The 12,406-nt window shown below is 49.0% G+C and overlaps 2 protein-coding genes across 2 annotated transcripts in view; both read right to left on the bottom strand.

Moving 5' to 3' along the window:
- LOC106806184 (pleckstrin homology domain-containing family G member 4B-like) overlaps positions 1-908 on the bottom strand; it is a 72,239-nt gene extending 71,331 nt beyond the window's left edge. Inside the window, exons 1-2 of the mRNA XM_014808054.1 lie at positions 442-908; positions 46-153 (exon numbers count right to left, since the gene is read on the bottom strand). Coding sequence (XP_014663540.1) covers positions 46-153; positions 442-703 — 370 coding nt within the window. The 5' untranslated portion in view covers positions 704-908. The remainder of the gene's footprint in view (positions 1-45; positions 154-441) is intronic.
- A 25-nt stretch (positions 909-933) lies between these two features.
- The window catches only part of LOC106806175, a 23,861-nt gene continuing 12,388 nt past the window's right edge, over positions 934-12,406 (bottom strand). Inside the window, exons 2-3 of the mRNA XM_014808043.1 lie at positions 1,023-1,579; positions 934-976 (exon numbers count right to left, since the gene is read on the bottom strand). Of these exons, the coding sequence (XP_014663529.1) occupies positions 934-976; positions 1,023-1,579 (600 nt within the window). The remainder of the gene's footprint in view (positions 977-1,022; positions 1,580-12,406) is intronic.

Raw genomic sequence — 12,406 nt, 5'->3', positions numbered from 1 at the left:
CTTACAATTTATTGTGATTATTTTCACCTGTAACCTTTAGTTTACCTGTTAGAATTGCCAATTTGGTTTTTAGACATTCCATGTCTATCTTGTTGATTTCTGTAGGAAACTCTGGCTCGGCTTTTCTATACGACTTGATCTTTTCTTCCAATTCTGAAACAATATTGTGATCAGCTAATTCAACAAACGCATGAAGTTGGTAAAGCAGCCTAACACAGCTATTGCAACCAGTGTGCAACATACCAGCAGGTGGCTCCCTCTGGTGTCACTTGGCAAAACGATAATAATTCCGCCTCAATATACACAAATAAACAGCACTGCGTTGTTGATAAACACCGATTCAAAACATACGCTGACAGTTCATTCACCACGGAAATTCCAAGCACTTCCATAAACATAGTCAGAGAGATTACGAGCACCGACAGTATAAAATCCACCCACCTTTGCTGGATTCTTCGACGGCTTTCGGACTGCCGGGCGGCGGGGAATCTGCGGAACTGCCCTTGCTGCCTGCTGACTTAGCGGCTCGCTTAGCGGAATGACTCGCACATCGAGGCAGAGGTAACGTCGGGGTCTCCCCTGCGCTGAAGGACGACAGCGATTTCGTTTTCCTACGCGGCGCCACCGACGTCGTCGTCGTGTCTTTGCGCGCGGTCGTCTCCGCGTCGGCGCAGCCTCCGAGCTCGGCGTGCGAGCAGCACATGCACGCGATCTCCTCGCCGCTGCGCGTGCACAGACTAGCGATGGCCGCGTCGGCGCCGCCCACCTCCTCCTTCGGCCGACCTCCCGCACCCGACAGCGCGGAGGAGTCCAGAGCGCTACTGCAGCTCGACACGCTGTCGTCGCACCCGCGCGCGGAGAGGGAGTCCTCCTCCTCGCCGCCGGCCGACACGAAGCTGTCGCGCGCGCCGCCGCCGCCGCCGCCGACGACGATCACGCTATTGCACTTGTCCCCGCGTCGATCGCGCCGCTGCTTCTGGTGGTCGCCGTGGTTGTTGCTGAGAGTGTTGTCGCGGTCCGACTGGCAGTCCGCCGCCGCCGCCGCGCCGCGCGCTTGCCAGCTCCGTCCGCGCGCGCCGCGGCCGCGCTTTCCGCGCTTGTTCCGCAGCTTCACCTCCGGCTCTGCGGGGACGCCACCCGCCGCTCTGCCGCCGCTCAGGTTCGTGGGGGCGCCCCTGCCTGCTGCTGCACCGCCGCTAGGGTGCGTGGGGCAGGCGTCGCGCGTGCAGCACACCAGCGACCAGTCAAGCATCGCCGTGCCTCGCTCGACGACGACGAGACACTGCCGCAGTGACGCCGCGAGCCCACGGTCGGCGGAGTCCGCCATCGCCGCGGCGACCCAGCCGCGCGAGAACACGTGAGCGTAGTTCGCCTCGGGCACGGCGATCGTCTGCAGTACGTCGCCGACGCGGTACTTGACGGCGAGGCGGGCGTTGCCGCGGCAACCGCGGCTGATGCAGATGCAGAAGTCGCCCGGACGTAGGTCGGCGGCGTGCGGGTCGCCGACGTGCACGACGATGCTGTCACCTACGCAGAGCGGCCAGCTGGGAGAGACGTTCGCTTGTCGACATGGACCTTCCTGCAATGCGAGAAATGGAACACGGTTGTTATAGGCAAAGCGGTAGCGAAAAGTGCGAATACAATGTACGAAGAACACTTGAGATATTCAAATTTGTAGGCAAAGCGGTATAGCGAAGAGTGTGGACACTTGTACGAAGAACACTTGAGAAATTAAACTTTTACTACAAAGGAATTTGACTGTACTGTCCCTCTACTGAGTCTGGCTTTTTTAACAACCCGTCTGCCATATACGTTTAACAGAAATGAATATGCCACCGTTACGTAATGGTCGCTTGCTTGTTGTGGTCTGGCAATTTGTAACGGCTATCACTTATCGTGCTAAACGCGCAATTGGTTTTTGCATCTAATAAATCTAATGTAATTGCATTTTAATTGCAATTGTTGTAGTAGTGCATCTAATATCACACCAATTAAAAACCCTTTACTACATATACACTAGGGTAACATTTCTAAATAATCTGGCTAGGAGTCGCCATAACTGGGACGGACAGACTACACAGATTACACAAGAAAACAGTGGTTCGAGCGGCACTGATGATCAATCAATCAATCACACGGCTGATTGACCACTTATTGCCAAAGCATGGCGAGTGATTGAGGCTCACGTGGTCGGCAGCCAGCCGCACAACAGGGGGCGTGTGTATCGTTTGTTATCGCTCTCCATTCTAGTCGCCTATGAGGACTTAATACAACTGGAGCGTGGAATGAAATATTCATAACCAAGAGTAAGGCAGCAGAGGAGCAAAGGTAGTAAGTAGTATAGCGGGTAGGCCATACGTTTCACTTCACCAAGAATGTGCGGGACTTTTTCCGCGTAAATATTTTAATGCGGCTATAATGTGCCCATGCAGTCAGTTCTAGCATGAATACTGGTGCACTGGTACAAACATTTTGGCCGTGTTTTATTTGGTGTATATAGTCTTCACTCGAACCTTCGTCGAAACGAAATTGGTATATATTGACAGCAACCCTCTCCCTCTAATATAGTGCTAGCTGTCCTCACTTCTACACGATTTCGCAATGTTTCGTTATACGCGATGCTACGCCATCCGTTCGCAACAAAATTCGCATAAATTCACACAAAAACTTCTCAAGTCAAAACTCAGTGCTAGGCAACGGCGACTCCCGACGTATTCTCACAGACGCGCTCTCAAATTAAACAAAGCCGTACCAGCGGTTTTTACCCACGGCAAACACGCCGGCCCTGGTCACATACGTGTACATATACGGTGGTGAACACGGAGACGAGACGCGAGTGTAAAAACAGGCTAGCGGCAAGCGTTCCCATGCATCCACGCTAGCTACCGGAGTGAATCACAGCTCTCCTCCCCTTGGTCCCGCGGTGTGTCAGAATCTGCCACATCACCGCTGCCACGTCGGCAGCGCCAGCGCGGCTTAGGGCATGAGAAACCTCGACCGTGTTGTGAAACTATATCCGCGCCCGCGCCTCTTGCTACTAACGGCCACTGCGCTAACGGCTGCTGCTAGGGAGATCGAATTAAACACGCACAGTGTATAGTAGTGATGGTGGGGGAGGGCACAGGCACTTGGAACGTCTCAATAAAAAAAATAAAAAAGTAAATAAACACGAAATGTATTTACTACTAAAGTCTTAATGTTTCTCTACTCTATTTCGCCTATTATTGCCGATAATTACCCGTAAATGCCGGTCAAATGCTCATCTGCAACACGCAAGTACACCGCACGCCCGCCCTATCCACAAACAACAAGAATAAGAGAGATTCATGTTCATTCTTATATGTTATATGTTACTCTCTTATTCATGTTGTTTGTGCACAGGGCGGGCGTGCGGTGTACTTGTGTGTTGCAGATGAGCATTTGACCGGCGATTTACAGGTGATTATAGGCGAGATAGAGTAGAGAAACATTAAGACTTTGGAAGTAAATACATTTCGTGTTTATTTACCTTTTTTTATTTTTTATTGAGACGTTCCAAGTGCCTGTGTGGGAGGGGGGACATCTGCTGACGGTGGATCGCTAGATGTATAATTTTTGTTCCCTCGCGTGTGATTGCAGCCGATCGGCACGGTCACCTAGACTGACACCGCAAGTCGATGAGCGTCAGCGATGCTTGCAGCAACGCGGACGTTTGGGACCAGCCTAGCGGTCACCTTGACCAGCGACGCGATAACGCGATTTGCGAAAACGCAACGAGACAAATTCGGCGGGTGAATTGGTTGACGCGTTGAACAGTTGCCTTGTCCTATCGGGTCAACGCGCGTGCAAAAGCTTACTTGGGATGTTCGCGCTCTCGGCCGCTGTAGACACAGGCAGCATTGTCGGTAGATGCATCACAGCACTGTTTACCTAAGAGACTGTGGCAATATGCTCGCGAAAACCCTGTGTGAGCGAGACCGCTATAAGTAGATCTACGTGCTTTTACTTTACATAAATACTTTTTACTTGAGTGTAGCACACACACACAAAAAGAAAGCGGGAGAATTTCTTGGATCGGAGGACATGTGCAAACTGCGATGAACACTTTCTTCATGATCACATCCAGCGAGCGCTAGAGGGCGCTTATTCAGAATGAGTATCCTGAAACGTACTGAAAACGTCTCTACGTACAAAAAACGCGAGTTTAGTGTTAAAACGTTGACACGTCCTGTGCTCTGCACTCTAGAATTGCTAGCAGTCTCTTTAACTGTAGAACCCGACCACTTTGAAACATCTTTTTCCATTTGCCTGGCTTGTCTGTGTGACAGGCCCAGCATCGTAAAAAATGCCACTTAGCCCTTAGTCAACACTGGTTTAACGCCGAATACAGTAAATACCATGAACTAAGTTAATTTGGACGAAGTTTATTTACTTTCTATGAAAATCTTTTTTTCCTCTACATACATGTACATCAAGAGACCATAATAGAAAATTTCATTTATAGATGTACATGCTGCATCGTCAGAGAAAAAAAGAGTATTCATTAGCATATTATTATATATCTAGCAATCACTTCAGTCACAGGAACACTACTATTGTATTCCCTTCAAGCTAACATCGAAAATTTGTAACCATCACGCGAAATTCATCCTAGTTTAAATTTATAAGTTTATATAGTTTATAAACTTCTAGGAATTTTCAGTTTCGTGCACAAGCCACTATGAAGCATGCGCGCAGCAGAAGATGAGAGCATGCAGGCTGTTCTGTGTCACTCTCTGTCTCTGTCTCTGTCTCTGTCTCTGTCTCTGTCTCTGTCTCTGTCTCTGTCTCTGTCTCTGTCTCTGTCTCTGTCTCTGTCTCTGTCTCTGTCTCTGTCTCTCTCTCTCTCTCTCTCTCACTCACTCACTCACTCACTCACTCACTCTCACTCACTCACTCGGCAGCGACACGTGCAGTGAGGTGAGCTGCCGGTGACTGCTACGTCTCGCAGTCACGTACTACGTGTAAGGTCGCACATACACACATCTGTTGAAGCTGACCAGGCAACGCCCGCGGGCTGCAGTGTAATCCATCAGACGGGTCCCCGTATCTGCTCTGCCCAGCCTCTTTGTGATACCTCATGCCCACCGCCGCACCACCACAAGGCCCCTTCTTACTCCACCCCTCCAATCCCCGACACCCACAAACACTCATTCTACACCATCCACCCTCCCCAACGCTGCACGGCGGCGGCTAACAGGTGGTCACTAATTCTAATGTGCATTTAAAGAGCTGTTTGAAATTTAAACAACAGCTGTGTCGCGTATGGTCATAGGGCTTTCCAGCATGTTTCACACTCTGCCACACCAACTGTTTGCTACTTGTCGTGGATGATCGGAGGTTTTATTTCGCGGCGAAAGAAAGGAAGGCACTTGCGGCGAACACCGGGGGAGCTGATTTCTTTTTTTCATATTTTTTTTCTAGTCGCCTTTTGATCGCCACTGTCAAGAGACGCCGATGTTTCCTATACTGACATCATAGTTTAGTGGAATAATAACAGTTTGGTGTGCAGGCGTTAGTTTTGTAAAACTGACGTCACGTATTGCATACTAGCTGGCACCAATTTTGTGTGAATAATCTGCAATAATACTGACATTACTGCAACAGTCTATGTATATGTACTTATGTACTTATGCACATGTATCGTACATGTACAAAATATTTTTTTACTTTTTTAAAATATTTTTTTGGCCTATCACAATAAAAATTATCGACACGGGGGTTTAAAATTGACTCGGTCGGGTTAGCGGAAACAAACGTCTTTTTTTAGTCCCAAGCACTCTCACTGCTGGGGGCGTGATATTTCGGTAGTTTCAGAACAGAAAATGAATGTGCTGAGTGATGGATATGGCCAGAGGTATCGACATAGTTCTCTACGCCGTACTCCACTGCTATACGCGTAATCATAAATCGAATTCAATTCAAATTACCTGAAGAGAGAATAATAACAAAAAGTCTATTTAGACATTTTTGCTACGCTTGAATCCTCCCCAAAAAAACTCTAACTTAATTAGCGATTACTTCCTTCACCTACCGAATATGCTGACAATAAGCATTTTTACCTATCAATCCATCAAACTAGCTGGGTCTAGCCCCCTGTTTTTGTCTGCTCATGAATATTTTAAGCGCAATCAATTATTCGCAGCGCGGGAATTAAGTTCGTCAGGAGCCGGCTTGTACGTGTTACGTGTGATTGCCCTCCAGCTGAGCAGCTCTCTCTCTCTCTCTCTCTCTCTCTCTCTCTCTCTCTCTCTCTCTCTCTCTCTCTCTCTCTCTCTCTCTCTCTCTCTCTCTCTCTCTCTCCTCCTCTGCTCCTCTCTCCTCTCTCCTCTCTTCCTCTCCTTCCTCTCTTCCTCTCTTCTCTCTTCCTCTCTCCGCTCTTCTCTCTCTCTCTCTCTCTCTCCTCCTCTTCTCTCTCCTCTCTCTCTCTTCTCTCCTCTCTCTCTCTCCCATCTCCCTCTCTTTCTCTTTCTCTTTATCTCTCTCTTCTCCTCTCTCTCCTTTTCTCTCTTTCTTTCTCTTTCTCTCTGCTCTCTCTCTCGCTCTCTTTCTCTTCTCTTCTCTCTCTCTCTCTTTCTCTCCTCTCATCGCGATTTCTTTCTCTCTCTCTCTCTCTCGCTTTCTTTTTTCGCTCTCTCTCTCCTCTCTCTCTCTCTCTCTCTCGTCTCTCCTCGTTTCGTCTCTCTTCTCTTCCCTCTCTCTCTCTCTTTCTCTTTCTCTCTCCCTCTCTCTCTCTCTCTCTTGTCTGCTCTTTCTTTCTTTTATCTCTCTCTCTCTCCTCTCTCTCTTTCTCTCTCTCTCTTTATTCTCTCTCTCGCTTTCTCTTCTCTCTCTTACTCTCTCGCTTTCTTTCTTTCTCTGCCTCTCTCTCTCTGCTCTCTCTCCTCTCTCTCTCTCCCCTCGCGCGCGCGCGCTCTCTCTCTCTCTCTCTCTCTCTCTCTCTCTCTCTCTCTCTCTCTCTCTCTCTCTCTCTCTCTCTCTCTCTCTCTCTCCGCACCAACATTAGCTCTAGAACTATAGCCCTTCGCTCTGCCCTAGAGCTACACCAACACGTGCTGGTCCATGCATGCGGCTACTGATTTACGTACCCCCGTGATCCGTGTGTCAGCCATCATTAACACGGTAGCCGCAGACAGCGTCCGACGATAACGGTTATTAACAACGGTCGCAAAAACTATTAGGAGGTTATCTGCAGACGGGGCGAGCGACTGCCTAGCGTGATTTATGACGCCCTGCTATTCTCGTAAAAATGAAGCTGTATCTATGTTTTGTTAATTAGACCGAATGGCGTCGTGACTTCGGCCAATCAGTCGATCAACCCGCTGGATGAAGCCGTCTGAAAGCGAGGCTAGACAAGAGGATGTCAACGGCAAACAATCAAACAAATGAAGTGCGGGGGAGGAGGGTAAAATAAACATAAGCCACGTGTCTTCGCGTATCTGAAAATCGCAGTTGAGCAAACCCTGACAGGCGGAGGATGAGTTTTGCTATTGCGCGGGGAAAGATGATTAGGCAGGGCTATGAAAAATGCATCGGACACTGACTGCACAGTTATACTACTCAGTGCAGCACTACTCGAGGCGAGGCTTCTGGCTTGAAAGCAGTCAGTAGAACTGCCATGAATGCAAATTATGCTAATAACATGTACAAACTCCTCCCACACAAATGTACGGACGCACACCCGCACCCGCGCGCACTCGCACGCATGCATGCACGCACGCAAGCACGCATGGACACGCTCGCGCGCGCACGCACACACAAGCGCACACCTGCACGCGAGTTAGCTGAATAGATCACTACAAAAGTGAATCGACAAGTAAACGCGACAAACTTACTTACATCAAAGCTGCGACTGCGCACCTACGCGAGCTGCAGCAATGCACCCACTCTACGGAATTGACTGTTCTGTTACGCCCTTGCCACCCACCACACGGCCAGCACACGATTCCACCGTCTTCTTCACTACCTCAATGTGACTCACGCACGAGCAGACACTCCCAACTATCGCCTATACGTGTGTCGTCTCACCCTTCCACTGCCTCCGATTCCACCGTCTCCATGCCTCTATTATTGGCTCTACTCACACACGAGCAGACACTCCCAACTATCACCTAAAAGTGTCGCCGTCTCACCACCCGTCCTCAGCGCAACACGCAAAGCAGAGATGTGCGCGAGAGAAGGGGCACGCTCGCGCCCCCGGACGAATAATGAAGGAAGGTTCTCGCCAAACAACAATAGATCTATACCCTCCTCCGGCACACCTCCCTGGCTCTCTATAACCTCCTCCAGCTGCTTCCCTAGCCGGCGGTGATCGTCGCCGGAGCTGCGCCACAATTACCGGTCTCTTTACGACGGCGCGTTTCGTCCCAGCGCGCAATCAAAAGCTGATTAAGCACAAGAAGGTGGAACAGAGTTAAATCCGGACGTCCTCTCTGGCACTAGCACAAGCCGCATCAGCAACACCGCAAGCTGCCTACACCTGCCGCTGCCGCTCTCGTTCGCCCGACTGCCGCGAGTCAAATGGTGATTAGACGAACGGCGAAGCGAGCGCTGGCGGGACTGTTAATATTGCATGAAGTTCGGAGTTTGGTTTTGCCCGGAGACTTATTGCACGATATGCTGTGGTAGCTAGCTTTTTGTCTAGGCTGCGGCGCCCGGGGAAAAGCAGCCCCGGCTAGTACAGTCCGTCGGATATCATAGATTAAAGTTGAATTTGTAAGGAGGAGCGAGGTGGCGGATGACAGTTTTCGCATCTCGCCTGAATATTTTATCCGCATAACCCTGCAGGCGAAACATCTGCTGTAGGTTACAGCAATAAACCGGAACTGACAAGTGCCTATACCTGCGTCGATTACACACTATACAGCGTTTACGACGCTATACCAACGCGTTGAAATATGTCCAGCAGTTTACCCGAACATCGATAAAGACGTTACGCGTTTAAATGACATCCAAGCAACTTTGCTCACAATTAAAAAGGGGTAATGAAAACAGCACCTACCACATTGCCATGCACCACTGGCAATAAATCGTAAAGCTTAAACGCGAGCATTGTCTAGCGACGGTTTTCTACTAAGTACAGCGTGGATATAAACTAAACCAACTCCCCCAATTGGAAAATGAACTTGGACTAGTTGGCACGGTTGTATCGGCTGCTGGCACTCAATCACAGACGATTACAACACTAACACTCCCGAAAAACACGCACACCACCCGTCGCGCGCTTACATAAGAAGATGAACCCATTGTTTGCCTGACGTTGACTGACATATTGCTTCAGTCGCATCACTAGGGAAATACTGCCTTCAGTAAACCGCGAAATCGTAATAGAAGTGATAGATGCGAGATTCATCAAACTAAAAGCGTGAAATAATTAAAATTTGAATGTTTTATTGCGGTTGACGTAGTCTGTTTATGATGAGTTATCATGCGCGCGTGCTGTGTCTGTAGAACAATGACACATCATTATTATTGTAATTATTATATTTATTTATTACGCGTTAAACGCGTTAATACGCAACACGCGTAAAGAATTACAGGTAGCAGCAGATATTAGTTTGATAATTTCCACGAAGCCTTGAGGCATAGAATGAACTTGCACAGATGACTGACCATTTTCCGACCATCGCTACAGTGCTACAGACGTAAGGGTTCACCACCACGGCACGGTGTCGAACAGTGTTATCTCATGCAGTAGCCAGTTAGCCTACCTTCTGATGTCAGATACGAAGGTAATTAATGCCGAAATTCCCATCACAATCTCAATTTCATAATCGATTATGCACCTGGAGTATGCTAGATGCGCACTCGCATGATAGGATCGGCGGAGGGGAGGAGCGGGTGGTGATGGAGCGGGAACAGCGTGAGCATGAAATTTAATAGCCACTTACATTCAATACAACACTTGCCGTATTTTTTTTACATGAGGAAACATTCGGCCAACATAAAGAACTGCGGTGTCGTGACTGCAGGTGTCCGACACACGACCGTGCGACATGAGGTGCGGATTCCATTTCATTTGTTGCCGAAATTTAATGTAATTACGCCGGGATTGTTCCGATATAAAGTGCAGATTGAATAACTGCAATTAAACTTTAATCGGGCCGGCAGCGGATATTGTTATAGCAGCCATGGGACCACGGCCCCCACCGCACGGTAGTTACCGGTCGTGCACGTCTGACCTGACCAGCGCCCGTAAACCGGCCATCTGTTCTTGTGAGTGCATTTAATTATGACGTGACAAAGAGCAGCAGCAGCAGCAATCACGGGTTTCAACTCCTACGTGTATACAATTTACCGGCACACTGCAACTAACGTGCACGTGCGCACGCACGCACGCACGCACGCAGACACACACGCGCGCGCGCTCGCACGCGCGCACGCACGCACGCAGGCTCGTATACGCACACACACACACACGCACACACGCACGCGCACGAACGCACGCACGATCGCACGAACTGCAACTAAACTCAACGTGGAATGACACCACGCATCGATTATAATTCGATTAATATTTGTAATTAAATCGACTATATGCACACACAAAATAATCATGTAATCGAAACGGCATACGCGGTACAACAGCGCGGCTTTTGCAACAGATGTCAAGTTCTACGTGTAACACCTGCACCCTACTGTTCGCCACTGTAAGCACCTTACGACTACTAAGTCATTATCCCGAGGCGCAAGCCCCAACCTGAATACACAATTTTTGCTCAATCGAGCCCGAAAAATATTAAATACTAGCTTTGTTTCCGGGATAAGCCACATCGGCAGGAAGTCTCCAGTGAGAAAGAACGCGTATTACTGCACGCTGCCACGCGTACGAAGTATTTCTGCAATGTCGCATCAAAAGCCGATTTAATAAATTCATGTTGGTTGATCTGCTCTTGATAATGTTTGATCCCAGTCGTCGATAGTGCCAAAAACGATAGGCGAATGATTATCTAATGGCGACGCTATATATGGCCACGCTAATATGTGTGGGAGCGTGCGCTACTACACGTAATGAATAGAAAGCCCGCAGACGAAAGAGCTGCCACGTGCGCGTGAGAGAGAGAAAGAGAGAGCGTCCAGTATAAGTGTCGTCGACGTAAACTAAGGAGATGACAGCGGCGAGGAGGGAGAGGAGAGACATGACAAGCATGTAGAAGAGGAGGGCAAGAATGCAAGAGAGGAGGCAAAGAGAAACGACGACAATGAAGGCGAAGAGAAACGACGACAAGGAAGGCGAACGACGCCGATTATGAGAATGAGGAGAAAGGCTTTCTCCTCATTATCATAATCGGCGTCAGAGATGACGAAGTGGAACAACGAAAGGGAGAAGAATCCGATGCAGAGGAAGAAAATCCCGGCGAAGAAAAATGAGAAAGAGGAGAAGTGCAATAAGAAAGAAAATTAGTGCGACAACGAAAAAGAAAAGTGCGACGAAAATTAAACGAAAAATAAATGGAAGAATAAGAATGGAGAAAATAAGAAGAAAGAGCGAATACTGCCGGGTGAAGATAGTCAATGAAGAGAGAGAGAGAGACAAGCAGGTGCAGATTAAATCACAGGCACATCTCACTAGACCGATCCGATGAATGATGAAGAATTCGAATTCTACGCATGCTATGTGCACACCCACCAACCACACTCCCTATTATAATGACGTGAAGACGACGAAATTGAGGTCTTCGAGCTAATAAACAAGAGCCATTTATAAGCGGTACACGTGTGGTGCCGAGGCGAAACTCAATCGGGCTAATAACACGTATAGTATAGTCGTATACGGCGCCGCTCGTTACTCGACGTGAATGCAAAATGCGGATCGCACTAGGAAATACGTATTACGCCAAGGAAAATACAGCCGAAGGAACTGCGATATATTTTCGGCGCGAGTGTGGGCGGGTGATGGTTATTGAGGTCAAGTATTCTGAAACCGCGCTGCTTGGCTATAGTGCTGACACGTACATTCAACAGGTCTGCCCGTTTAGAAAGAAGTTAGCCTCTCGTGCTACCGTCTCAAGGTTTCATAATCGCCACAAAGATCCCGCCATTTAGAAAGCAGAGATCGTGGGTGTAAAACTAGATTATCACGCTACCATCCATCACTCCTCCCTCCCTTACCCTCCCCTGCTCTCCCTCCCTCCCAACCCTCCTCTCTCTCTCCCTCCCTCCCGCTCTTACCCTCCCCTCCCTCAGTCGCTCCTGCGACGAATCCTTAGCAAACTCGTGTTACCGTCTCAAGGTTTCACAATCACCACAAAGATCCCGAAGGCCATCAAGAAAGCAGAGATCGTGGGTGTGAAGGCTAGATTATCACACACCATCCATCACTCCTCCCTCCCTTACCCTCCCCTGCTCTCCCTCCCTCCCACCCTCCCCTCTCTCCCTCCCTCCCACC

This window comes from Priapulus caudatus, unplaced genomic scaffold, assembly GCF_000485595.1.
Source record: "Priapulus caudatus unplaced genomic scaffold, Priapulus_caudatus-5.0.1 Scaffold8, whole genome shotgun sequence".
NCBI lineage: Eukaryota > Metazoa > Priapulida > Priapulimorpha > Priapulimorphida > Priapulidae > Priapulus > Priapulus caudatus.
Note: the sequence above shows the minus strand (reverse complement) of the source record. Positions and strands in the feature narration are given on the sequence as shown.